The sequence below is a fragment of the Suricata suricatta genome, chromosome X (genome assembly GCF_006229205.1).
Source record: "Suricata suricatta isolate VVHF042 chromosome X, meerkat_22Aug2017_6uvM2_HiC, whole genome shotgun sequence".
Classification (NCBI taxonomy): Eukaryota; Metazoa; Chordata; class Mammalia; order Carnivora; family Herpestidae; genus Suricata; species Suricata suricatta.
Window position 1 is genome coordinate 6,173,276 of NC_043717.1, and position 25,399 is coordinate 6,198,674.

Here is a 25,399-nt window from a genome sequence, read left to right on the forward strand (position 1 = left end):
AAGAGTAGGTCTTTAGAGAAGAGTGGGGCGCCTGGGCTCTGTGCTGACAGTATGGAGCCTTGCTTGGGATTCTCTCTCTCTCTCTGTGCCCTTCTTCCATTCATGCCCTCTTTCTCTCTCTCTCAAAAGTAAATAAATAAACTTAAAAAAAAAAAGAAGATTTATGTATGCTTTTGGAATATCCAGATCACATCACGAATTCTTGTGTTTCGAAACTGAGGTTTTATTACTACTTAAAGAGAAAGTGACGGGTAGTTGCTTTCTGATGGCTGGATGGTTTGGGGTCTAGAACAGTGAGGCACAAGCCCACGGTGGCCGGCTCTGCGGAGCTCTTTTGTGGCACTGTTTTGTTTGCCGTCCACGGACTGCTTCCGAAGTGTCGCACCCGGATCCTTCTGTGATTGATCTGTAGCCAGGTTAACCTAAGATTGTTCCCTCCTGAATCTTGGTGTTAAAAGCCAAGACATCAGAAACCAACGCGTCCCTCCTCTGGGATCACACCCTCCCGGACGCCAGCGTGCAGATGGCACCTGGACAACAATGTCAAGGATTACCAAGAATAGCTTCTTGCACTCACATGCCCGCGGTGGGGAGGACAGAGCAGCCACTCCAGGCCAGAAGCAGGGAGTCCTCTCTGAGCACCTCCCCATGCTCGACACTGCCTTGGAACTTGAGCCACACTGACTTTCAGCTCTGAAACACGAATTTGTATACGTAATATCCATTATGCCTTTAAAATGATTTAATTACTACTTTTCTTATGCCACGTATCCCCCAGCTCCTTTTAAAAATAAGGGTCACCCTGAAGGTCTCTATAAACACGGAACTGATAAAACACACTTTTCCCTGAGTCATCGCCAGCATCTCGGTTTGAAATCTGGTGCTAGCTCAGTAAATACTCGGGATCACAGTCTGCGTTTCCTTCAGATGGGCTGATTTTTACCTTGCGCGAAGCAGAGGGACCTATCCCATTCTTTCCGTCTGTTTCGGGGTGGCTGGTAGCCGCTCTTTCGTTGGTTGGAGTGGCATCCGTCGCTTTTCGCGCCAGGGAAAATAACACCCTTGGCATGCTCTTGTTGTTTTAGGGTTAGAAAACCATGTGGGTTAATCCCAGCCAGGTGGTGGGGGAGGGGGCAAGGGCTAAGCTGGTTCTTCCACCTTCCAGAGCTGCGAGCTTAGTTCCTGGGACACTCACGAGGCTTGTGGCTGTTCAAAGATGCCTTAGGCTGCACAGGAGCTGGCCAGTGTCGCCACGGAGCTCTTCATTGATGGTGTGACAGAAAAAAACATGCTTCTGACTCATTCCTCTTCTGCCCAGCATCCTTTTTTGTGTTTCACTGGTGCCCAGTTGCCTTACCTCTGCACCCAGAGTGGAAGAAGGTGCTCCAGCGTATACCAGACTACGAAAAGAAATGAAGACTGACAATGTCCCGTGAAGCACACCAATAACTTGGTGTTAGGTAGCATGGGCACATGAGTGACTGGAATTGGTTTTGTAAAGCTGTCGGCAGGTCATATTTGCAAAGCTGGGAGGTATAAGAAGTGGTTGGGGTTTTTTTCCCTCACCAAAACAGTAGCCCTACATTAAAGTTGATCATTCATGGGGCGCCTGAGTGGCTCAGTCGGTTAAGTGTCTGACTTCGGCTCAGGTCATGATCGCACGGTTCATGAGTTCGAGCCCCGTGTTGGGCTCTGCGCTGACAGCTCAGAGTCTGGAGCCTGCTTCAGATTCTGGGTCTCCCTCTCTCTCTGCCCCTTCCTCACTAGGGCGCTGTCTCTCAAAAATAAATAGAAAACATAAAAAAAATTTAAAGGTGAACAGTTTTGTATTAATTAATGGGTTTCAAAGCAACTGAAGTTCTTTGTTCCTCCTATGAAAGTAAAGGTGAAACAGAAGTATGACCTTTGGACTGTCATTCTTTTGATAATTAGGTCGTACACATTCTAGAAAGATAGGTTCCAAGAACTCTCTAGAAGCAAGGAAAAGAAAGTGTGGGAGGAAGTGTCCATTGCAGAGCAGTTGGCTTATAAAGGAGCAAATGAACACTATGTGTAGTGGTCCCTCACAGTAACTGCGCCGCTCCCGTGCAACTGCGCAGTAAAACAGGGTCGCACCATCTCCCATCGGTCCACAGAAAGGGAGATCTCTGAAATACCTACAGGAACCATCTGCTGCCACAGAAACGGAGCAGCATGGGCTTGAAGCCACAGGTGTATTCCCATTTCGAGGTGGCCCTTGCTTCTCAGGTGTCCTTAGGAATCTCAGAATGTGTGTTGCCATCGACGGTCATGTGGCCAGGTCCTTTCTGCCCGATGGCGTCTCCAGCCCCGGATGGTTAGCGGGCTCACGGTCAGAGCAGTTGACCCTCGGCTGGGCTAGCCTGGGCTGCTACTTCTGTTTCCCCTACCCGCTTTGGTTCTGGTCGGTTTCCCTAGGAGTCCATTAACATTGGCCCTTATTCCGTGTTCATCATGAGCACGTCACGCTCATGGAAGTGCTTATTGAGGACACCTCTCCAGTTTGCGATCATCTATGCAAACTACACTCTGGGCCCTTGCATCCGTGTGGGGGCATGCTGTTAAATGTACACGCTGTCCTGGCTGCGTTGCTCTTGAGTGCCTTGTAGCTGTGATCTTGTCACGGCTTTGTGGGGTTTAAAAAATTTTTTTTTGGTTTATTTATTTTTGAGACCGAGAGAGAATGAGCATGAATGGGGGAGGGGCAGAGAGAGAGAGAGAGAGAGAGAGAGAGAGGGAGACACAGAATCCGAAGCAGGCTCCAGGTACTGAGCTGTCAGCACAGAGCCCAAATCGGGGCTTGAACCCATGAACCATGAGATCATGACCTGAGCTGAAGTCGGACGCATAACCGACTGAGCCATCCAGGCGCCCCTGTCACGGCTTTGTATTTCTGAACATTATGTGGCTATTTATATTTTTAACAAATGCGTTGATTTTTTTTTTCAGAGAGAGGGAGGGACAGCGTGTCATACTCTGTACCCATGATGAGTGCAGCATCAGCTAAAACCCTGAGGTCTTAGCCACCAAAATGCTTTCATTTCTGTATTAATTTAAAGTCGCACATATACATATGCAGTATCCTAACCTGGTGCTTTTTAATCCTAGATGCAGGATTAACCTGGGGTGTTGTGTATTTGTGTTCATTTGCATTTACACACACACACAGCCCTACCCAAGGAGTTTCTGATCAGCAGGGCCCAGGAAGCCCCCTTTTACCCACTTTCCTCCTATTTTTAAAGACTGGGGTAAAATTCACGTAACATGAAATTAACCACTAGCCTTCCCCTCCACCCCAACCATTTTCAATGGTTAATTCAGTGGCATTTGGTCTATTCACAATGTTGTGCAACCACTATCTCTATCTAGCTCCAAGATATTTTCGCCAAAAAGAAAACTTCATGCCCATTAAGCGGTCACTCCTCATTCCTGCCTACTCTCAGCCTCAGGCTGCTTTCTGTCTCTATTGTTTACCAATTCTGGATATTTCATATAAATGGAGTCATAGACTATATGGTCTTTGGTGTCTCACGTGATGTTTTCAAATTCATCCATGTTGTAGCACAGATCGGGGCCTCCTTTCTCCTGGCTGCCTACCGTCGCATTACATGGAGGTACCACACTGTTTATCCCTTCATTCGTCTGTGGACACTTGGGTTGTTTACACCTTTTGGCTGTGGCGGATAGAGCTACTGCGAACACACACTTCTAGTATCTGTTTGCATACCTGCTTTTAGGATCGCTGAGTATGTCCCTGGGATTGGATTTGTTGGGTCAGATGATAATTCCACATTTAACTTTTCGAAGAACGACCCAACTGTCTCCCACAGCCGCTGCGCCAGCGCCAAGACTGCCTGTTGTTTGGCCTTCCAGCAGGTACCATGTCCCCTGCTGGGTCTTCTGTGCCCCGGCATAAGGGCGCCTCAGCATTTGCGGATAAACCCTTGAGCTGCACACTCGCTGTTTCTTTTCAGTTTCTTCTGGCGGAGAGAGCACTATTGGTGTTTGCTTGAAACATCATCTTAATCATGTTAATGTGGAATATTGTGATTTTCCTTTCAGAAGAAATACATTATCAGCCTGTTTTCCCTCTACCTTGTGTGCCCTTAATTCCAAAGGATGACTGAAAGCTTGGCTCAAAACTGAGAAGGTGGGATGGTTCTGGGTCCGTTGGTAGAACTTTCTAGTGAAAGAAGTTCTCATCTGATAGGAAGGTGGGCATGGGGGTGGAGAGGGCGGGGTCCCCAGGGTTCTCTTCTTCATAGGAGTCTTTTATTTATCTACTTTTAATTTTTAAAAATGTTTTTATTTTATTTTTGAGAGAGAGTAAGTGGGGGAGGGGCAGAGAGAGAGGGAGACATAGAATCGGAAGCAAGCTCCAGGCTCTGAGCTGTCAGCACGGAGCCGGATGTGGGGCTCGAACTCACGAATGTGAGATCATGACCTGAGCAGAAGTTGGATGTTCAAGCGGCTGAGCCACCCAGGTGCCCTTGCTTCATAGGAATTCGTCTGATGCTTGCCATCCTTTATCGCCCTAGGGGCAGAGAGCCTGCCGAGTCCTGTGTGCACGGTTCTTCCTTCCTGGACCCTCCGCTCCAGGCCGCCACCTGCACTGCTCCCCCCGCGCCTCCAGCCGGTGTAAAATGACTTACTTCCATACACAATTTGGGAACCACATAGTGACTCCTAAGAATAGATTTTGATGGATGGGAAAGGAAAAGGAAAAGGTCGCCTCAAAGGGATTCAGTGCCACAGCAGTGTGTGTGTTTTATTAAATTCCAAGTTACGGCGCAAGGTAGTTCTGCTGGGCAGTTTTTATAGGATCCGTATGTGCTGCATCACGTTCAGCCTCAGAGGAAGTACGCAACGAAATATGTTTTGAATAATCGCCTGGTCAGCCATACGTCTCCTGCTTATTAGCACGTGCTCTCTGTACCAGTTTTTAAAAAACAGTTACTCTTTTAGAACTACTGTCTCCTTGCGCGAAGGGGGAAGCTGACCCTGGGGTAAAAGTTGCATATTATCACTCATTCCGTGCAGAAGCCTATTGTCATGAAATGTTGGTAGTCCATGTATTTGGTTGGCGCTTTTCTTTTCTTACCTTTTTGCCAGCCCTTATGCGGTCTGGGGCTTGCCCTCATCTGCTTCCTAGAGCGTTTCCTGCACTTGGCACGTGACAACACCGTCCCCGGGGCGGGAGGATAAATAATGATTTGATTATAGTTCCAAAGATATTTTAAGTATTCAAGGTGGAATTCTTGGTTTGAAAAGCAGATGCCAGGGCGCCTGGGCGGCTCAGTTAGTTGAGCGTCCAACTTTTGCTCAGGTCATGATCTCATGGTTTGTGAGTTCAAGCCCTGCGTCGGGCTCTGTGCTGACAGCTCGGAGACAGGAGCCTGTCTTCGGATTCTGTGTGTGTCTCCCTCTTTCTGTCCCTCTTCTGCTCATGCTCTCTGTCTCTGTCTCTCTCAAAATAAATAAATAAACATAAAAAAAGGAAAGATGGTACCTGTGAGAATAACCGATGGCGTGCTCCCCAGCCACGCTTCCTGACCGTGCTCATCTCTCATCTTCCCTCTCCGTGGCGGTGCCACGCACGAGGGAGGCAGATGACTTTGTGCCTCTGAACGTCACTTACCCGAGGGTCTCAACGCTGACTTGAAGCTCCAGTGGTCTAAAGGGCGCTTCCGAGCTAGTGTTCTTCGTGCGCCACTGCGGGTCAGTTAAGTCCAGCTTGTTGGGCAGATCCAGAGCCCTTGATGATTCCCCGAGCATCCAGGGTGGAAACTTTCTCACGGGCTCCCGCTCGTTCACGGGAATGAAGGAGTATTTGTTGATGATTTCAACCCCTTTGTGACACTTGGGCATTTTAACCTTGATCTTGGAAACTAGAAACATGGAGGCTTGCAAAGTAGAAAGAAGGATTAGAATAGCTACAAATGCTATTATATTATTGTTCTGGGGCCGTGAGAGGGGGGAAAAGGATTTGCCGTTCTGCTGAGGGTAGAAATAACGTATATTCCTGTTCCTTCCTCCTTTGAGCTTCTGTCTCACTCTGTGCCCCTGCCCCTGAGGGAGTCTGTCGGGTGGTGGCCGTTTGTTATTTATTCGCTCCTGGCTAAGATGAAGTCCTGGAGGAAACTCCCAGCACCTAGCATCTCAACTAGCTTTCCTGCAATGACTTTTTTGAACAAACGAATCGCCCTTTATAGTTTTCCCACAGCTTGTCCTAGGGCATGGCCCCCCCCTCCCCCCGCTCTCTCATCCTTAGCCAACATTCTGTGAGCCGGTGAGCATCATCTGTACCAAGCTTGGTGCCCGCTCCGTTCGGCGGGCACTCCTCGTGCGTACCGTTTGCCTGGCCATTCCCGGGAAGGATTTGTCAACTTTGTGCCTCACCCTGGTGCCCTGATTACAGACTGCAGTGTCCACCAGGGTTGGGCTCCTAACCAGACAGGCACACCACAGGGGTACCCGGGAGTGTGGGGGCCTGTGGCCAGCTAGTGAGCTGCCCTTCCTGACGGGGATGGCTCTCACCGGCTTTGGTCACGTTTTGTCTCTGGGGCTCATCACCCCCGTGTGCTGGTTCTTGCGACGTTCAAGAGAGTTAGAAATTCAGGTGTTTGAAATGATATCTGAGTTGAAGTGTTGGCATCTCGATGGGGTTTTGGAAAATCACCACAAGGGCTGGTGCCGCGGACCAGACGGGACATGTCTATGGGCCGGGTTGGCCTCCAGGTGGCTTTGGGGGCCTGTGTGGCCAGCTCTTGCCACCTGGCTTGCCTTTCTTCTGGGCGCAACAGGGGCAGGAGCCCAATGGGAGTGCAGTGGTGGTGCACGTGTCTTCGCGGATCACGGCAGAGGAGAGGAGATGGAGCTCTGTTGGATTCTGGGTCAGCTCTCCCTTTTAAAAAATGATTTATTTGTATAAACGCACCACAATCCAGTCCAGCCTCTGCCTATAAGTACTGCTGTGTTCACGTGTCTTCTGTGGTCTTGTTTTCTTTTTGTAACCAAAGGAACCAAACCATGATCTATCAACTGATTTTATAACTGCTTTTTCCCTGATCCAGAACCAAAGCCCTTCCAAATTATTGCAGTGTGTTATTAAGCACACTTTAAAAATCATCCCAGGTGGGAGCGCCTAGTTGGCTCAGTCGGTTAAGCTGCCAACTCTTGATATCGGTTTAGGTCAGGATCTCATGGTTTGTAGGTTTGAGCCCTGTGTTGAGCTCTCTGCTGACAGCTCAGGGCCTGCTTGTGATTCTTTCTCCCTCTTTCTCTGCCCTTCCCCTGCTCTCTCTCTCTCTTTCTCTCTGTCTCTCAAAATAAATAAAATAAAACTTAAAAGAAGTCCATGGCGCCTAAGCGAAGTCTGGCATGTGAATAACTCTTGAACGATTGTTGGTGTGTAGTAATTTATCAGATCCGATCATTATTGCTGGCTGTTTGGCTTGTTTCCTTTTTTCCTGTGACTGTACACAGTGCTGTGATGTCCCTCTTTACATGCTAAGCTCTTGACATATTTTAGCTAATTTTTATAGGTGGTGCTATTGGCACAACTCTCTGTTGTGCGGCCGTCCCGTGCATTGTAGGATGTCAGCGGCATTGCTGGCCTCTGCCCACTATGTGCCCATAGTACCTCCCCTTCACGCTTGTGACAAATGTCTCTGGACACCGCCACGTGTCCCTGGGAGGCCAGATGGCTCTGACAAGAGCCGCTGTGCTGGAGGGATTAGCCAACCAAAGAGTGGCAACGTATTTTAAGACTTTCAACTTAAAATATATGCCGTTCGAAAGAAATATTTCAGCAAACTATTGTGTGTTCCTGCACTGCCCTGTTCTACTCGATCCCCTTCCCCTGAGAGATCAGAGTGTCCCTACTGCCCTTCGACTGGAGCAGTGTCGTCCGATACAGCGCCATGCGATGATGGAAATAGTCCGCATCTGCCTTGTCTGGTTTGGCAGCCACCAGCCACGTGTGTTTCTTGAGTACCTGAAATGTGGCTGGTGTGATTGAAGGATGACGTTTTAGTTTTATTTCATTTTAATTATATTAATGTTAAATAGCCGCACATGGCTAATGGCTGCCACCACGGACAGGGCAGGAATGCTTCTCTCGGGCACCCTGGCATAACCCACCCTTCCCCAAGGCGGCCTTGCTGAAAATCAAACCAATAGCAGGTTTGGGGGCAACTTCTCTGTGGTTACTGTGGGTTTACTGTTGAGTTTGGCTCCCCCTTTCATTGCCTTCCAGCCTCCCAGTTGGGAAAGCAATTGAAAGAAATAAAGCCTGATTAAGATATGAAGGAACTGGGCTGCCCTCCGGCCCCCTAAGCCTGCCTGGAATGTGTTTGCCTAGAAATCTCGATGGACCTGGTTTGGGAATCCTGGCTTTTGGTTCCCCTTAACTTATACCATCCACCTTCTCCTTTTCAAGACCTTTCCTCCCCACTGGTCTGTGTAGATGGATTCTTTATCTGTCTGCCCCTCTCTCTTCTTCCTCCCTCCATCTCTCTGTCCTTCTGTCCATCCTTCATCCATCCCTCTGTCCACTCATCCATCCCTTCAACTCCCATCCATCCTTTTGTTCATGCTTTATCCATCCATCTATCCATCCATCCATCCATCCATCTCTCCGTCCATCCATTCATCCATCCATCTATCCATCCCTCTGTCTGTCCATCCATCCATCCATCCATTCATCCATCCTTCCCTCCATCCATCCGTCCATCCATCCATCCATCCCTCTGTCTGTCCATCCATCCATCCATCCATCCCTCCGTCCATCCATCCATCCATCCGTCCGTCCCTCCGTCTGTCCATCCATCCATTCATCCATCCATCCATCCATCCATCCATCCATGCCTCTGTATGTCCATCCATCCATCTATCCATCCATCATCCATCCTTCCACTGACCCCCATCCAGCTATTTATCCATCCACCCTTCCTTCCATCCCTCCAACTTTCCCTCTCTCCCTCTCTCCCCTCATCCGAGCATAGTGCACTCCTGCTGTTGGCCCAGGGTCCATGCAAGGTGCTGGGATGGCAAGATCCTTGTGTTCCTAGACTCTAATGTGCACACACTAGCGGGGGCATCCGAAGGCACCCGTCCTTCAATGATGATTTAGAGCAGAGTGTTGGGAACAGGAGTGCTTGGGCTCGTGGAGAGGGCACCTCTGCAGTGGAAGGGGGCTATAGATGCCTGGAGTGAGAAGGTGAGTTAAGATCATTTCAGGGTTTAGAGCACTGGGCTGCTTTGGAGAGGATCACAAAGACCAGAGGCCTGTGTCCCTGTAGGCTCATTCTCTGTGATTGGGTTTTTAGGCATCATGTCTGGAACCCCTTTGGTCTTCCTTGCTTTCCAGTCCTGGGAATAGCTCCTTGCTTTTCCCGTGTCCCCTCTGCCATGGTGAAGCTGACCCCAGGTGCACAGAGGAACTCACAGTGCAGTCCTGGGAAGCAGTGTTCCAATGACCCGAGGGGCCCAGCGGGCTGCGTGGGTAACGAAGCAGGCCCGATTTACCTGACTGCACTCTGCCACCAGTGCCGAGCTCTGCTCAGACGGAATGGGCTCTGAGTGCTGGCGGCCCAGGGTGTGTGTGGACAAATCCTATGGAGCAGATGTATTTCAGAAGAAGAGCTGGTTACTTGTTCTAAGTGTGGCTTTCCGTTTTGGAGACAGCCAGGTGCCATGCTCTCATTTTAAGCGCCCCTGGCCGGTGCTCCCGGCTGGTGCTCCAGGCGGGCGCACTCAGCAGCAGAGAGGAGGAGCCCAGGGCTAAAGGGATGATTCTGTAGGCTTCCTGGTGGTGGCGTTAAAAACAGGAGAGACCCTTGGAGAGGGCCGGAGTGTGTCCTGCAGGGGACCTGACACTAACCCAGTGTGCCCGGAGGGGTGTGTATGCACTGCCCTGCGCTGGTACTTGGCAGGCTCGACGTGGACATGAAGGGTCTTCCAGAGGCTTTAGGGTCCAGAAATTTAAGCCAGAGTGAGTGGCAGCGGCATGAGAGGAAGAGGCACCAGAGCCGACGAGCTTGTGGCGACCTACCCTGGCTCAGGTCCAAGGAGTGTAGACTTTCAAGCGCTTGTTAGAATGCAGCATATTTATTGTGCGCTTTTGGATGGGAAACGCTCACTTCTTTTTGGTTCTGAGGGAGAATTTGTGGCTCACTATTTAAAAATTTAAAAAAAATGTTTATTGTTAATTTTTTAAAAATATTTATTTATTTTTGAGAGCAAGAGATAGAGCACCAGCTGGGGAGGGACTGAGAGAGGGGGACACACAGAATCCAAAGCAGGCTCCAGGCTCCGACCTGTCAGCACAGAGCCCAACGCGGGGCTTGAACCCATGAACCGTGAGACATTACCCAAGCTGAAGTCTGACGCTCAGCAGACTGAGCCGCCCAGGCGGGGCTCACCATGAGGCCACCTCATGGGGATGCTCAAGGCTTGTCGGCTTGCAGTCCTGCTCTGAGGCTTTAAAGTGGTTGGGTTTGTTTGTTTGTTTGTTTGTTTTACAATTCATGCAACTCAGAATTGAACAAAACAACAGGTTCCCTACCGCAGTGCCTGCTGGCTGGGGGGTAGCTGCTTTTGTTACGGGACACCCTGACTCCAGCCCAGGGACACCTGGACTGCCTCACTCATTCACTTGGTCACAGGCCGTGAGTGGAGCCCCCTGCTAGGGATGCTGTGATAAGGGCAATAGTGGCGTGTTCCTGCCTCTTTGGAGAGAATCGGGGAGCCTGGCGTCGCAGAGACCTTTCCACTGATAATGAATTGCCCCTCGGGTAGGTGTGCCTTAGCGCAGATGTACCCCGAAGACTGCGGACTCAGCGCTTCCCTGGTGTGACTTGGAAGGGACGCCAGCAGGGTGGCAGGAATGAACAGAAGGGGGTACCAAGTGGCGCGGGTGTTCCTGATACTCTCCCTGGAGTGCCCACCTCACGTGAGGCCGCCCCCCTCACCCTGGTCCCGGTCCGGGTCCGGGTCCTGCCACTGGGCCCCGGGCCCCACGCTCCTCAGGCTTTGTCTCCTGCTCACACCTCCGGTCCCTCGCTGTGCCGTCCCCACTTTCTCTGCAGCCCACGGGATCTTCCTGTACAGCCGATTGAGGACAGCACGCCCAGCTTCCGCTCCGCCTGACTTGGCACCTGCGGACGGCCCACGCCTTCTGGGGGGCAGGAGGGGCCTTTGCCACCCCCACCCGTGAGCCGCCGTCTGCTGCATGGCTCTGGTGGCCTCCTGTGCCCTTCCCGGGCAGGTCAGAGGTGCTCCAGCTGCTCCTCTCTTGGGCTTTGAACCTGCCACCGGGAATCGGCCCTGCCCCTGGGAGCTGCACTCTCCCTGGTGCCTCTTCCCCTGGGCGGGGAGCCTTGGGCACGGGGATCCTGAAACTGGACTTCCCGGACCGGACCGGCAACATTTCACATACAGATGCGGGCGGCGTTCTGGGTGTATGTGTGGGCACATTTTTCTAGGGAGGAGATCAGTGGCTTATCTCAGATTCCCAAAGAGATCCCAGACCTGGAAGACCCACTGTCCCAGAGAGCTTGACCTATACTCCCTGTGTCCTCTCCTGGTGGCCATTTCATCGTCAGAGCTAATGGGTGGTGACTGAGTGTCTTAGATGTCCGGGCATGTCCCCTTTTGCTTTTGTGCATGGATTCAGATGGTGATACGTGCAGAGATGCGTTAATAAAGAATGGACTTCTCATGTCAGAAAGAAGCCAGATTGCAGACAAATGGCTCTTTTGGTTGGGGGAGAGGTAATTCATGCAAAAAAGGATGTGTGATGAAGTCCTTTCACTCTTAAAAGCCTGGTACAGTTCCTGCACTTGGGAACAATACAACGGGGTGAGCTTGGTCTGAACACTGAGATCACGGAGCCCGGAGGACTGTGACGTCATTGCTGTGTGCAGCTAGGCTGAAAGGATGGCCAGGACCCTCCCTGGTCGCCTCCCCCGTGATGCTATTTCTAAAGAATGTTATTGTTGGGCCTCTTGGCTCTCCTCAGCCAGCGAGGTTTTCCTCTCTCATTTCAGTTGCATTTACTTCTTCCGTCACTTGTTACTATTTGTTTCTTCTTTCCCCAAATCCTTCCTTACAACCTCCCTTTTTAATTTTTAAATATCCCTTCCTGTCTCTTGCATTCAGTACTAAGTTAAGAATCAAACTTTTGTAACACTGTGTTTTTATTTTTAGAGTGAAGTCCCTCGTCTAGCATTTTGTTCGCGTTAAAAATAAGGCGGTCATTAACTTCCGTAATGTACTCCCATCCGAGTAATCCTTACTAGAAGTTTGTCAGGAGGACAAGGGAGATAAAAATTATTTAGAGGTGGAGTGTGCTGCATATATGCCTACAGGCCCACCTTGGGTTTGGTTCCAGGCCACTACAGTAAAGCAAGTATCACAAAGCGAGCCCAGTGAACTTTTTGTTTTCCTGGTGCCTCTAGAAGTTATATGCATACTGTACTGTAGTCTGTTGCTGTGCAGTAATGGTATGATGTCTATAAAACGGCATACGTACCTTATTATAACATACTTTATTGCTAAAAAATGCTGGCCAACATCTGAGCGCTCTGTGACTTGTCATCACTGATCACAGATCACCAGAACAGATAGAACAATAACGAAATAGTTGGAAATGTTTTGAGAATTACCAAAACGTGACACAGAGACGTGAAATGAGCGAATGCTGTTGGAAAACAGGTGCCGATAGACTTACTCTCTGCGGGGCTGCCACAAGCCTTCGATTTGTACAAAGCCACAGTATTTGCAAAGTGCCATAAAAGGAGGTCTACCTGTATTTCACAGCGTCTTTATTTCTAGTGTTCTCCCCAGGGATGGTGGTTCCTGCCTGCTGGGTTCTTGGAACCATTTCAGTTTTGCTTGGAATCCTTGCTCTGAGCTCAGGGGGAGTGCAGGGAGCTGGCTAATGACCCGCAAGGACTTCTTCCCATCCTCGTCTGGTCTGGCCATCTTTTGGGCGCGCATTCCTGAGTCCAGGTTCCTGCCAGTGAAGTGGGCGTGATGATAATGGACCCACCTCTTAAAATTGTGCTGATTAAAGGAGATTCTCCCCTTCTGGCCAGAGCACACTGTGGGGGTGCCCCGGGCTGCTGGGCGTGGCTGCACACTTCCAGTCGAGTCTGCAAGACCTGGGAGGCCGTGGGCGGTAGCCTGGCTGCACTCACCTGTGGGCATAACCCGGAGCATTGCCTTTCTGAGTACTGCTGACTGCTACGGAAAGGAAGGAGCCTGTTCTGAATTGCACACACCACCAAAAGAAAAGTTTTGTAACATAGTACGTGCCATACTACCCCTCAGAGGTGCGATGTGCTCTAGTGTTTTCTTTTTAATCTAAAACTGTGATTGTGACCCGCTGGGTAGCTTTCACTGCTCACGAACGGGTTGTGCCTATAGCATATGAGCCTGATACAGAGGACTGGAAACAGTAAGTTTGGAGAATGTTTCAGCATGTGTCCAGCTATTTGGAGGACGTTCTGTGTAACAGCAGAATGTGAGAGGATAGCGGGGCTAGCTATATCCAGCATGTTTTATAGGACTTAGAATCTTTTTAAAAAATTTTTCTTTAACTTTTTAATTTACTTTTGACAGACAGAGAGAGACAGAGCATGAATGGGGTAGGAGCAGAGAGAGAGGGAGACACAGAATCCGAAGCAGGCTCCAGGCTCTGAGCTGTCAGCCCAGAGCCCTACTCGGGGCTCGAACCCACGAACTGTGAGATCATGACCTGAGCTGAAGTTGGACGCTTAACTGACTGAGCCACCCAGGTGCCCCAGGACTTGGAATCTTGACATTGTTTCTTCCCACTGTACGTGAACTACTTAGGTGGAATCTCAGTGTGTGTGTGTGTGTGTGTGTGTGTGTGTGTGTGTGTGTATGTAAAAGTATTTATTTATATTTAATTTTGGGAGAGAGAGAGGGAGAGAATCTCAAGCACACCCTGCATTGTCAACACAGAGCCTGATGTGGGGCTCAGTCTCACAATTGGTGAGATCATGACCGGAGCTGAAATCGAGTTGGATGCTTTGCTGACGGAGCCACCCAGGTGCCCCCGTGTGTGTATATTTTTAATACACCTTTAGTGAGGTGTAGTTTACATGCCACAGAAGTCACCCAGTTCAGTGCTGTTTGATGAGTTGTAGTAAATGTGTACAGCTGTGACCATCACCATGAGTTGGTTTTCGAATATTCCCGTCTCCCCCACCCCCGGCGTGTCCCCTTTCCTGTCCCAGTCCCTGAAAACCACAGATCTGCTTTCTGTCTGTATGTGTATTTTGGAATGCCTGCTTTTCTGGTTCCCTTTGGCAAAGACAGATTCCAGAAGTCAAACTTTCCTGGAAGTCGTCATTTCTCCACCTTCCCTGCTGAGAAGTGCAGTGGCTGGGGCTCTCCCTGGTGACTGGTCGCTTGGTCTGGAGCCTGGGGGGGGGGAAGACAAACTCAGGTCTATCTGTAGGGGTTGGGCCGTGAGGGCTGCTGGTCTGTGCGGGCGTGTGGTGGGTGGGTGGGCTCTTAAGGCAGCTGTGGACTGTTGGAGGCCCCCAGCTGACTTTGGGTCTTCATGTGAGGGCCCCTCAGCCTGCACTGGCTCCCTTCCGTTAGTGCTGTGGGTCCAGGATGCCATTTCTAACTCCACAAAGTCCACGTTTCCGATGGTGCTAGTAAGCGGATCCTCAGCACCTGTTACTCCCGTCCCCAAGAGGAAGAGATGCATCCGCCACGCTGCGGCCCACTCCTTTGGGTCCGGTCTCTCTGGCCTCAGATCTGTGCACCTGCTCCTGAGCATATACTCTGTCGAGACAGAGACATCTGAAAACAGCTCTAGAGCCACCCGTAGACTGCCTTTGCCACTGATCAGGGCACGCCGTCAGCTCCGCCTGCGTGTGCAGTGGTTGCATCTGTGGGATACTCTGGAGCTCCACGGGACGGGGCCGAGTTGGAGGAGATACGGTTCTCGCCCAGACGGAGCCAACAGTGGGGGCATGCGACATGAACAAAAAACCATGTTCCGCTCATAAGTTTCATAGATGTCCCAGGAAGAAAGGGCTGAGGCTGGTAGAGAAAGGGCAGCGTACTTCCTGCTGGGACGTGCTGGATGTGGACAGGAGGCATTCCGGGCCACATCTTGAGACACTACTAGGATTTGAAGAGGAGGGAGGTGGGAGGGAGGTGTGGCAAAGGGAAAGAACAGCCCAAGTTTGGAAAAGTGGTTCCTGAGGGTTGCTGGGAATGCAGGTGGACCGTGGACCACTCCGAGCTGGAGAGAAGCAGAGTTCTCTGCATGAGGTTTTGTGGTCTTAGAAACCTGAGAAATCGTCTAGGATCCCCACCGTGGGCTCGTGGAAGAAGGCTTTTCAGTCTGGATATTTCCTAAGGGCCTGGCGTCTCTGTGGGTGGATTTCACTGTGACCTTTCGTGAAGACAGATGATAGTAGAGCTAGGGGAGCCCCTGGGGCCGTGCGGTCCCTCCTCGTAGCCGCTGCCACATGGGCGACTGTGCCCAGCCATCGTAGTGAGCCCGAGATGAGGGAGGGCTGTGACCGTAAAACATACACTTTGTAGAAAAACAAGTAAAATACCTGTTTAAACTTTTTATCATCATTACACGTTTCAATATATTGGGTTTCTTAAAACACACACACACACACACGTATTTTTTTTTGAAAGAGATGGAGTAGGGAGGGGCCGAGAGAGGGAGAGAGAGAACATCTCAAGCAGGCTCCATGCTGATGCGGGGCTCGATCTCATGACTGTGAGATCATTACCTGAGCCAAATCAAGAGTCAGACGCTTAATCACCTGAGCCACCCAGGCACCCCTATAAAATATCTTATTAAACTTAATTTCACCTGTTTCTTTTTATGTTTTTAAGTGTGGCTGCTAGAGAATTCTTTTCACTGTGACGTTTGTCCTCACCTCGCCCTAGCTTGTACCATTGGAGTCCCTTTGTGGAGGTGGACATCGTGTTTTCTATTGTCTCCAGGCGGGGCACTTGCTGGGCTCCATGAGAAAATCTTTCTCTGTGGGTTTCACGGCAGAGGACCGTGCCGCCCGGGAGTCTTGGGCAGATGGCTATGCTTGGGTGCCCCCGCTGGGTGTGGTTTTCTTTGTGTGCTAGACTCCATCACATCGTGGCCTGAGGTCAGCTTGCTCAGCTCTGCATTCTAGCACCTGAATCCCAGGCTTTTGGACTGTGTTCCGCTTGTACAGTGTTATGCTGCTAAATCAGAATACGAATGACATTTTCCGTTTTTAGAGGAAAAAAATGAGTATGTAATAAGTTTCAGAAACCTTGCCAAGGGTCAAGGCCTTCCTCACCACCCCACTGTAACGGATGAGAAAACGGAGGCCACAGTGAGAGACACTTGCCCAGGCTCATCCTCCCTTAAGTGCTTATAGCTTCTTTGGTGGGAGGTTTTCTCCCACAGAGTTTTAAAAAGTTATCGCTGTCTGTGTCCACCGTCGCTGTGATTCAGCGGAATATATACTGAGGGACCTTATGCTCATTCACTCACCACTTCATGGTCTTTCTTAGGGGTTGTGACTTCCGTTCATAGGTGGTGTGAACCATCTGAGAACGTAGGATCCCTGGGGAGGGGAGCCTCTGGAAGTTTGCCGGTCTTCCGAAATACCTCCTCGACTGGCTTGCCTTCGGACAGTTTGTTCTTTGCTGAGGGCCGACCTCGCCTCTGTCCGCTCTGGCCTCTCCTTCCCGGACCACACTCAGGTGTCCACGGTAGAGGTGAGCTGTCACTTGGTCCATAGAGAATCAGGTAGGGGAGGTTTTTAGGGACATTTCCTCAAGCTGTGTGGCCTGCCGAACTGCCTTTCTTCCTTCTCAGGATAGATCTAGGAAGAGCTATCCGAGGAAGGAATGAGCCCAGAGTGCGTTGGGCCTGCAGAGCCCCACTTTCCTTGTGACGTAGACCACGTGAGCACAAATTCCGAGCACCCCTTTCTCTCTCTCGAGTTGTTTCTTGACTGCCGATTGGTTCCATTTTGGTTTTTATATGGTCCCAGTTTCTGAAATTGTCCTGATCAACTTCTCAAACTGTCTAACAAAGGCCCATTGGGTGTGAGGGCTCTGGCTGAAAAAGAATTAGGGAAACAGCATCCTCTCTTTCAAGGAGGTGACAGGCTGGTAGGGGAGGCGGGCAGCCATGTCAAACAGCTGTTAGCTACAGAGTAACAGCCCTGTTGACAACAGAAATGTGGACAGCGGTCCTTTTTACCTGTTTCCTCCCAAGACTCCGTGGTCGGGTAAGGACAGACCATCCAGGCCTCTCCAGATAACGTCTGCACTTGGCTAACATGGTTTAAATCTCTAACATCCCTAAGGATACGCATATAACCAAGTGAGATGAACCATTCAGACTTTTCAGTGACTCTGATTCTCTCTGCCCTTTGTCCAGATCTCCAGATGTATTAGCCAACCAACTGCTCAAACAAGCAGCCTAGAATCTCAGTTGCTTAACAGAATAGAAGTTTCTTGCTCATGTGAGTGCATTAGCCGTCATGGGGGCAGGGAAGGGGCTTCCCAGACCCTCTGATCAGTACGGTCTGTTCAGTTCTGTGAAACCAAGCTGCACTTCTGATCCCCAGGACCGTAAGATAGTAAGTCTGTGTCGTTTAAAGCCACCAAATTTGTCCTCCTACGTTACAGCAGCAAAAGGAAATGAATATGGTCTGAAGCGAGTCTCCTGGAGACGAGAGGGAGGCAAGAAGGGGAGTGGCTACGGCCAGTGTCCATGGTGTAACTAAAGCGGCCGCCCCCAGCTAGCACGAGCCTGGCAGGTTTGTCCCCATTTTGAAGATTAGGAAACTGAGGCTCAGAGAAGCAGAATGGCTCAGGGTTTCATGGCAGCAAACGGCTCTCTTGGAACTGGTACTGACTGAGGCAGCCTGATGCCACCTTCTTAAGGAGCCCTGGGGGGCTGTGCCCCGGCCTCTGTGCCGTCCATCATTCTCTCCCTTATGCACCAGCTCTGGTAAGATTGGCCAGCAGCACGTACTCATCTCTGCTGAGGCCGAGAAGAGCCATTGTTAAGGGGAGACTCCGCGAGGGGAGTGCGTCTGAGGGGTTGTTGAGAGCAGGTGAGGGCACCTCTCCTGGCTGTCGTTGCTCAGAAGGGGGGGCGAGGTGAGGGGTTGGTGAGGGCTGGGCAATGTCAGGGCGTGCTTTGAAGAGTGAGGCCAGTGGGCGCTCTGCTTCTCGGGTTCGTTGCTTTTCACGTTTCCCCAACTCCCGCCCTGCATCGTGAAAATGCTGTCAAACTCCCGCTGTGCTCTCTACCTACTCGTTGCTTGAAAGTAAAGCCCGCCTGTGCCAGACGGGCTTATGCTGAGCCCTTGAGCAAGTGCATGGAAGATATCCCCGGAGGGTAATGAAAAAGACCATCTCTTACCTCCCTGGCAGGGGTGGATGCACGTGGTAATGCACTTGGGCAGTTTATGTCAAGTGTTTATTGTAAGCTCATATTCCTCAGTGGCAATAAAGAGCAGAATGTTGGAACATACCTAAAGAGGTGACTCGAGGTGCCTGGTAAATGGATTCTGGTTTACTGCCAATGATGGAAGATTCCAACATGATAGAAAGTGGTGCTAATGAGTGAAAGGGCATGAGGAAGTAGACAAACCTGTGTATGAAATTGTATGTTGTACCATATCAGTAATGGAAGACTGAGCTGGAGGACAGAGAAGAGAGGAAACTGAATGAAAACATGAGTCCAGGGCTTCTAGGTTTTACGTGATTTTATTTCCTGTTCTTCATACTTCACTGTGAATGTTTTACATTGCATTTGAGACACGGGGGAAAGAGCTTCGTGTCCTTCAACCTTCAGAATTTACTTCTTGGACCCTTTTGAGGAAGATGATTGTAAATACAGATTATGAGCTTTATGATACACAGAGGTGTTCCTTTCGTCATAGTTTGAAAAATTGGGATGTAATTCACATATAGCATGAAACTCACCATTTAAAGTGTGCAGTTCATTAGTTTGAGTGTATTCACCTTGTGCAGCCATCACTGTCTCATTTCAGAACATTTTTCTCTCTCCCAACAGAAGCCTCACATCTGTTAGTGTCACCCTCGTCCCCTCGCCCCCAGCCCCTGGCAGTCACTGATCTGCTTTCTGCCTCAGTGGATTTGCCTGTTGTGAACATTTCTTAGAGATGGACACACACCACACATGGCCTTCCGTGCCTGGCTTCTTTCACCCAGCACAATGACTTCAAGGTCCGTCCGTGTTGTAGCATGTGTCCAGACTGTGTTCTTTTTTTTTTTTAATGGCTATATAATAATGCCATTGAATGGGTAGACCAGGTTTTATTTATCCATCCATCAGTTGATGGTCCTTCATTGTTCCCACCTTTTGGCTGTTGTGAGTAATGCCAGTATGGACATTCATTTGTGTGGACGTACGTCTTCATTTCTCTTGGGTATACACCTAGATGTAGCATTACTGGGTCATGTGGAAACTCAGTGTTTAACTGTTTTGAGAAATTGCCGCACTGTTTTCCCCAAACAGTGCTTATGAATATTTATGTTAGCGGAAGTTAGGAAGTAACATAGCTTATCAATAGTAGGAGGGTGCTTAGGTGAACTGTATTAATCCCCTTAGCAAAGGCTTGGTAAAAACGCAAGCTCTTTTTTTCCTACATCATGTACTAGGGGTCTGAGGCAGTTGAAATGGGATAATTGTCCTCATTTAAGATTGAGCTTAATCTTTGCCACTGTTCTGGGTGATGTTTCCAGATGATTTAAGAAGGGAGACAGAATACGTGGGCTACAGTGTTAGACCAGCCCCAGTAATTTTGGGGGAGACTCCAGGTATGAATTAATAAGTAAACATGTTACACGTTAAAAAGTTGAGTGGACTAATTCAGCAGAACAGAAAATTGTACATACTGTGTGATCATGACTGTGTCAGAAAAAACAAATTAAAAGAACACAGTGGGGTGCTTGGGTGCCTCATTCAGTTAAGCGTATGACTGTGGCTCAGGTCATGATCTTGTGGTTCATGAGTTTGAGTCTCGCGTCAGACTCTGTGCTGACAGCTTGGAGCCTGGAGCCTGTTTCAGATTCTGTGTCTCCCTCTCTCTGCCTCTCCCTGGCTCATACTCTGTTTCTCTCTTTCTCTCTCTCAAAAATAAATAAAACATTAGAGAGAGAGAGAGAGAGAGAGAGAGAGAGAGAGAGAGAGAGATAGAAAGGAGAGAGAGAAAAGAACACAGAGAAAAGGTGGAGGAAAACACACCAAAATAGGAATAATGGTTTCATTTGAGTGGTGGTATGCATGGACGTTTCTCTCCTATTCAGGCATATTCCCTACACTTTCTGTAATGGAAACCGTACTGGAAACATGAACGCCCCTGAGCCTGTGTGTGGGGACTGTGGGAAGGAGTTAGTTGGGTTTCTGGGGAGGTGAGCATTCAGGACCTTGGGCCAACATACCTGTGAGTGAGTGAAGACAGGACTTTGGGTTTGCCTCGGGGCGGGGGGTGGGGGTGGGGGTGGGGGGGCTTGTAATACCAGTCCGGGGCTTTTCCTGGCGCTCAGTGCTGTGCACTTGCAGACCGCCACTGCGCCCACGGAGAGCCATCGGACATCAGCGTCTCCACCTACTTGAAGGGATGGGCGTCTGCAGGATGGAGGTCACAGGATTGCCCAGGACGAAGGCCACCACCTTGCCGGGGGTGCTGGTTGTCTCTGGCTAAGTATGAGATCTCACCCTGGAGGCTCCTGGCCTCACCCTGACGTGCAGGCATCCCGCTTTTCAGCCAACAACAGCCAGAAAGCGCTTCTTGCTGAAAAACAAACACCAAAACAATTCCACAGTTCCAGACCCCCAGACCTTGGCCTTCTGATATTGCTGCAATGTGATCAAACACATTCTAAAGCTGAACATCTCATCTGAAGTGAGTTAGACATTACTTGAGTCAGGTTACCCACCAACACCTTTCCTGGGAGAAAGACATCATTTTGCTCTTGGTACAGTTTCAAGTATTCGTGATGGCGTGTGCCGTCCAACAGAAAGCCAGGAAGTCTTTGTCCCACAGATATTTCTGCCTGATGATTAGGACAATAAATTTAGGCGCTCTCAATGCTGTTGTTGAAAGTCACGTCAGAATGTGTCTGTGTGCAGTGAAGTCGCAACCGCCTGGAAGTCTGGAGGGTGTGTCGTCCCGGTAGGCGGATGAATCAGAAGGTCGGCCTAGATGTTTATTGTAATGTTCTTCAGCGGGGATGGAAAGCCTTCTCCGCGTGTCACTGCCTCCTAACAGGGGACAGCCTGGATCATCACCACACATGGCCAGTACACGGCCTGATGGACTGGGAAGGGAAGTGAGAGCTTAGGTATTTTATTGGTTTCCTATTGCTGCATCACAAATTACTCTGAAATGTAGTGGCTTCAAATGACAGTGAGCGTTATGTCATATGACTCCTGTGGGGCGGGAATATAGGCTTTAACTGGGTGGGGCTTGGTTGGGTCTCACGAGGTTTTGTGGTCAAGAGGCTGCCCGGGGCTGAAGTCATATGAAGGCTTGACTGGGGCTGGTCGATCCACTCTCAAGGTGGTTTACTCATCGGGCCGTCGAGTTGGTGCTGGCCGTTGGCTGGGGGGCTCAGTTCTTCTTCATTTGGGTCTCTTCACAGGGCTGCTTTAGGGAGCTCACAGCATGGCTGCTGGTTCCCCCCAGAGCCCACAATCTAAGAGAACAAAGTGGAAGCACAGTATTTTTCACGACTGCATCTCGGGGGCCACGCACTGTCATTTCCTGTGTCCTGTTGGTTGCATAGCTGAACCCTATCCTGTGGCGGAGGGGACTACGTGAGGCCCTGAGCACCAGGCGGCAGGAAGCATTGGGAGCCCTCCTAGAGGCTGACTGCCATGGGTGTCCTGCTGCAGGCATGCGTGTTTCACAGCGTGGTGGATGAAGCTGGGGAGTGGGTTTCTGTGCCCCTCCTTGCTGTCCCCTGGCCCCTTGGCCGTGTTCTGCCTGCCCAAGGGATCCCTAGCTCTGCCTCCTAGTTTCCCACATCTGTCTTTTGGGAGCTGGAAAACGTCATCATTGAGCCTGTTCAGACTACCATCAGATAAGCAAATGGGCTCAAAGTGTAGGCCCTGTGCGTTGATGAGACCCAAGCAAGGACCCATAACGTCTTTGTGGGTGCAGAGACCTTACTCCTGGCGTGAGCTGGACTCCAAGAGGCGTGCTTTCTCCTTGACTAGCTTCATAGTGCTGATTCTATGGATGACTGTGCACACTCCATGTTTTGTTTAGAAAGGAAGTGGAATCAGAGACCTATAGCTTCTCTATTGGACCAACATAAAATTCACTATGAGAGCAGTAGGGGTGTCATTTGGTTTATTTTTAGGACCACAAGTATGCAAATGTTACTATAATTCCATGTGCTGGCTATTGGATAGAAAATTGAAAATACGAACTTAAAAATAGTTTTATAACAGGAATCATGCAGTGAATTGGCCTCAGTAGTGCTAGGTCAGGATTCCCACCTCTGTTTGTTGATGAAATGAGATAGTAGATGTACACGTGCTTGGCACGCACCTGTGCCCGGGCCTTCTTCTCTAAGCCTCTTCGTGAATCAAGAACGGCAGAGATGCACTCAGGACTCCCTTAATCTTGAAGTAGCGTTGCTTTTGGTGTGGTGTGATCCCATTCAGGACTCGAACCACGCATAACGTCCTACCGTTACCTGCTTGATTTAGAGCCGTGCCGCTGCCATCACACCATCCCCGACCTATAAATGAATTGCGCTCCGGACATTGGTGTCTCGGGACCAGACAGATGGTGTGCACTAGGCGCGTCCCGTGATGTTGTGCAGTTTCGAGTGCGTTGTAGTTGGCAGGCTGTCTGCGGTTGTGTTGTGCCTTCTGCCTATTTCTGTCTTGATATTGACACTAACATCTTAAAAACTATTTGTGAAACAAAGACAAACGACAATCTGTTCCATTTTGATGGTGCTTATCAGTTTCTAAATGCTGCTGGGAGAGAAAGAGCCTTGTTGTCGAGCCAGTTGGGGGAAATAACATGTTCAGAATTCATCTTAATCTTATGAGGTTTGGCCGTGGTTGTGGTATGTCACTTTCCTGGGGCCAGGGACTTGAACAGAAGATGTGGGAAGATTGAGGTAGTGAAATTTAGGTTATCGGATTCCCATGCATACCAGTCAGTGTGCATTTATAGAGACGACCGAAGGGATAGCTGCCCGGACTCAGACAATTACCAGGTGTGGCCTGTTTTGTACAGCAGCTGTCTTGTCAATCAGTGTGATCATGGGATGTGGGGGAGGGGACGCTCTTCCTAAAGAAACCCATCTAGAAACCCTTTATCTATCTGTGTCAAGCTGAGGTTTCCTTCATCAGATTTGCTTCAAGGAGAGAGGTCTGGAAACAATGCACTTTTGTGGTTTTTCTCCAGAAAACAAAAAAAGGACCTTTGGCAATCTGTGCCTCCTACTGTACAAGGAATGCACGCAGTATTGATTTAGCAGGTATCTCCTTGTATTGTCACTAGCCCCGCTGGGCTTTTTTGCATTTGGTCAGTGGTTCAAGTTTCACTCCTTGACTTCTGACGCCTGGCTGATGAAAGTTATCAATACATTTTAGATAGATTTAAGGCATAATGGATGCAAACAGTTGTGGTAGCGGGGAGTCTGTAAGGGAATGGGAACAAAACATAAGTGTTCTCTTGTGGAAGGTGCTAGTGTCATCAACGGATGAAACATACTGCTTGGAAGAAGATGCTCGTTTTACCTGTTTTGTAACTGTCCGTATCTATTTTCGCTGCTATTTAAAGTTGCACTTTAAGATAGGAATGCTTTTAACTGTGAGCATACAGATATTGTTGCTGACTATTATTTGGGCAAAGCCAGTAAATTAATTTTCCAACTAAATAGATGGAGCAAAGGCAATTAGATCAGATAATATCCAATTTTGTATTAAAATCTTATTCTGGAATTGATTCAAGCCAACTTACACGAAATTGACCTGACTTTCAAATTTGCTTTCCTGATTTTATTTTGCAGGATAACAAAGCCATTGACCTTTGCCGATTGTGTTGGGGATGAACTTCCTTTAGGATGGGAAACTGTATATGATAAGCAAATTGGAATTTATTACATGGACCACATAAATAGTAAGTAGACTGCCATATTTGAGTTATTACATGTGAATGAGTTTTCATGGTGATCTCCAAGATGCTAAAAACTCTTTTTGTAGAGCTAAAACAATTGTTGCTATCCGGTGTGGCATTAAACTGGATTTTATGAAGGTAACCTGAAGTTTCTGTGTGACTTCTTCAAAAAAGGAAGCGGTTACGTAGCTACCTTGCTTGCGTGTTGCTCAGAACTGCACGGAGAATGTTGATTGGAGGGCTTTAATGGCCAATAGAAGCACTACGTTTCCTGGGCAGTCCGGAAGTAGAAAGATCTTTCATAATGAGAAGGTTGTTTATTGCGAAGTGGAGCTTACAGGTTCTTGGAACAACGAATGCCCAAGTGATTACCTGAACCTCGTTTTGTCTTACACATTTACTTTAACTTTAATACAGCAAACCTTTTTGATCTTTGTGAAGGGCAAAAACTGTGTAAAGACTACAGCCAAAATAAGGGGCCCTGGACCAGCTTTCTTCCAAGAACCGTTTAGCGCAGTGGCTCTCCATCGGGGCTGGTTCTGCTCCTGGGACCACTTGGCAATGTCTGGAGGCGTTGTCTGTGGTCACGCCCGGGACAGGGGACAGGGGAGGGGGGCTGCCTGTGTCTAGTGAGCAGTGGCCGGGGAACTCTGACCGCTGCTCAGGACAGCTCCCCGAAACGGCAGTGGTGCCAAGGTTGACACACGCTGGTTCACAGGCTCCACTGTGTCCGAGATCCGTTGTCTCCCGCTTGCTCTCGGCTTGTGGCACCTTCGTCAGCCCTCCTCCGCCTGGCCCCGGCTGAGACCCACTTCTCACTGAGATGCCCATTTGCACTCCCTTATGGTTTCATTCTAGCTACCCTCAGTGTTTCTGTCATTTGACATTTTTTCATTCCTTGGGACACCAAAGCATGGCTTCCCCTCAGCGTGTTTTCTGTCCTTAAGTTTATGAAGCGTGGGGAGCCCAGGGTGGGGGGCGGGCGTGTGAAGACTCCCCATGCCTGCCACGTGAGTGATTTGAAGCTCTTTCCGGTCCCATGGCTCCTGCTGTCCCATAGTGCAGTCAGCCCAGGCTGGTGTCTTCAGGGTCGATTCTCACCTGTCCCTTCCAGGCCAGCCTCTCGAGGCAGCAGTTAGACACCTGAGTGGCAACGTTTCCTTTCTTGGTCCTGGGGCGGTGGCATTTCC

General features: G+C 49.6%; 1 protein-coding gene across 3 annotated transcripts in view; it reads left to right on the forward strand.

Annotated features, from left to right (window-relative positions):
- Positions 1-25,399, forward strand: part of WWC3 (WWC family member 3) — a 118,258-nt gene that overhangs the window by 19,971 nt on the left and 72,888 nt on the right. For 2 of the 3 annotated variants that reach the window (XM_029930357.1, XM_029930358.1), the window contains exon 1: positions 24,109-24,212. In XM_029930357.1, coding sequence (XP_029786217.1) covers positions 24,197-24,212 — 16 coding nt within the window. In that variant the 5' untranslated portion in view covers positions 24,109-24,196. Of the gene's footprint in view, positions 1-24,102; positions 24,213-25,399 lie in introns of those variants that run through there. The other variant, XM_029930359.1, reaches the window with a different exon arrangement.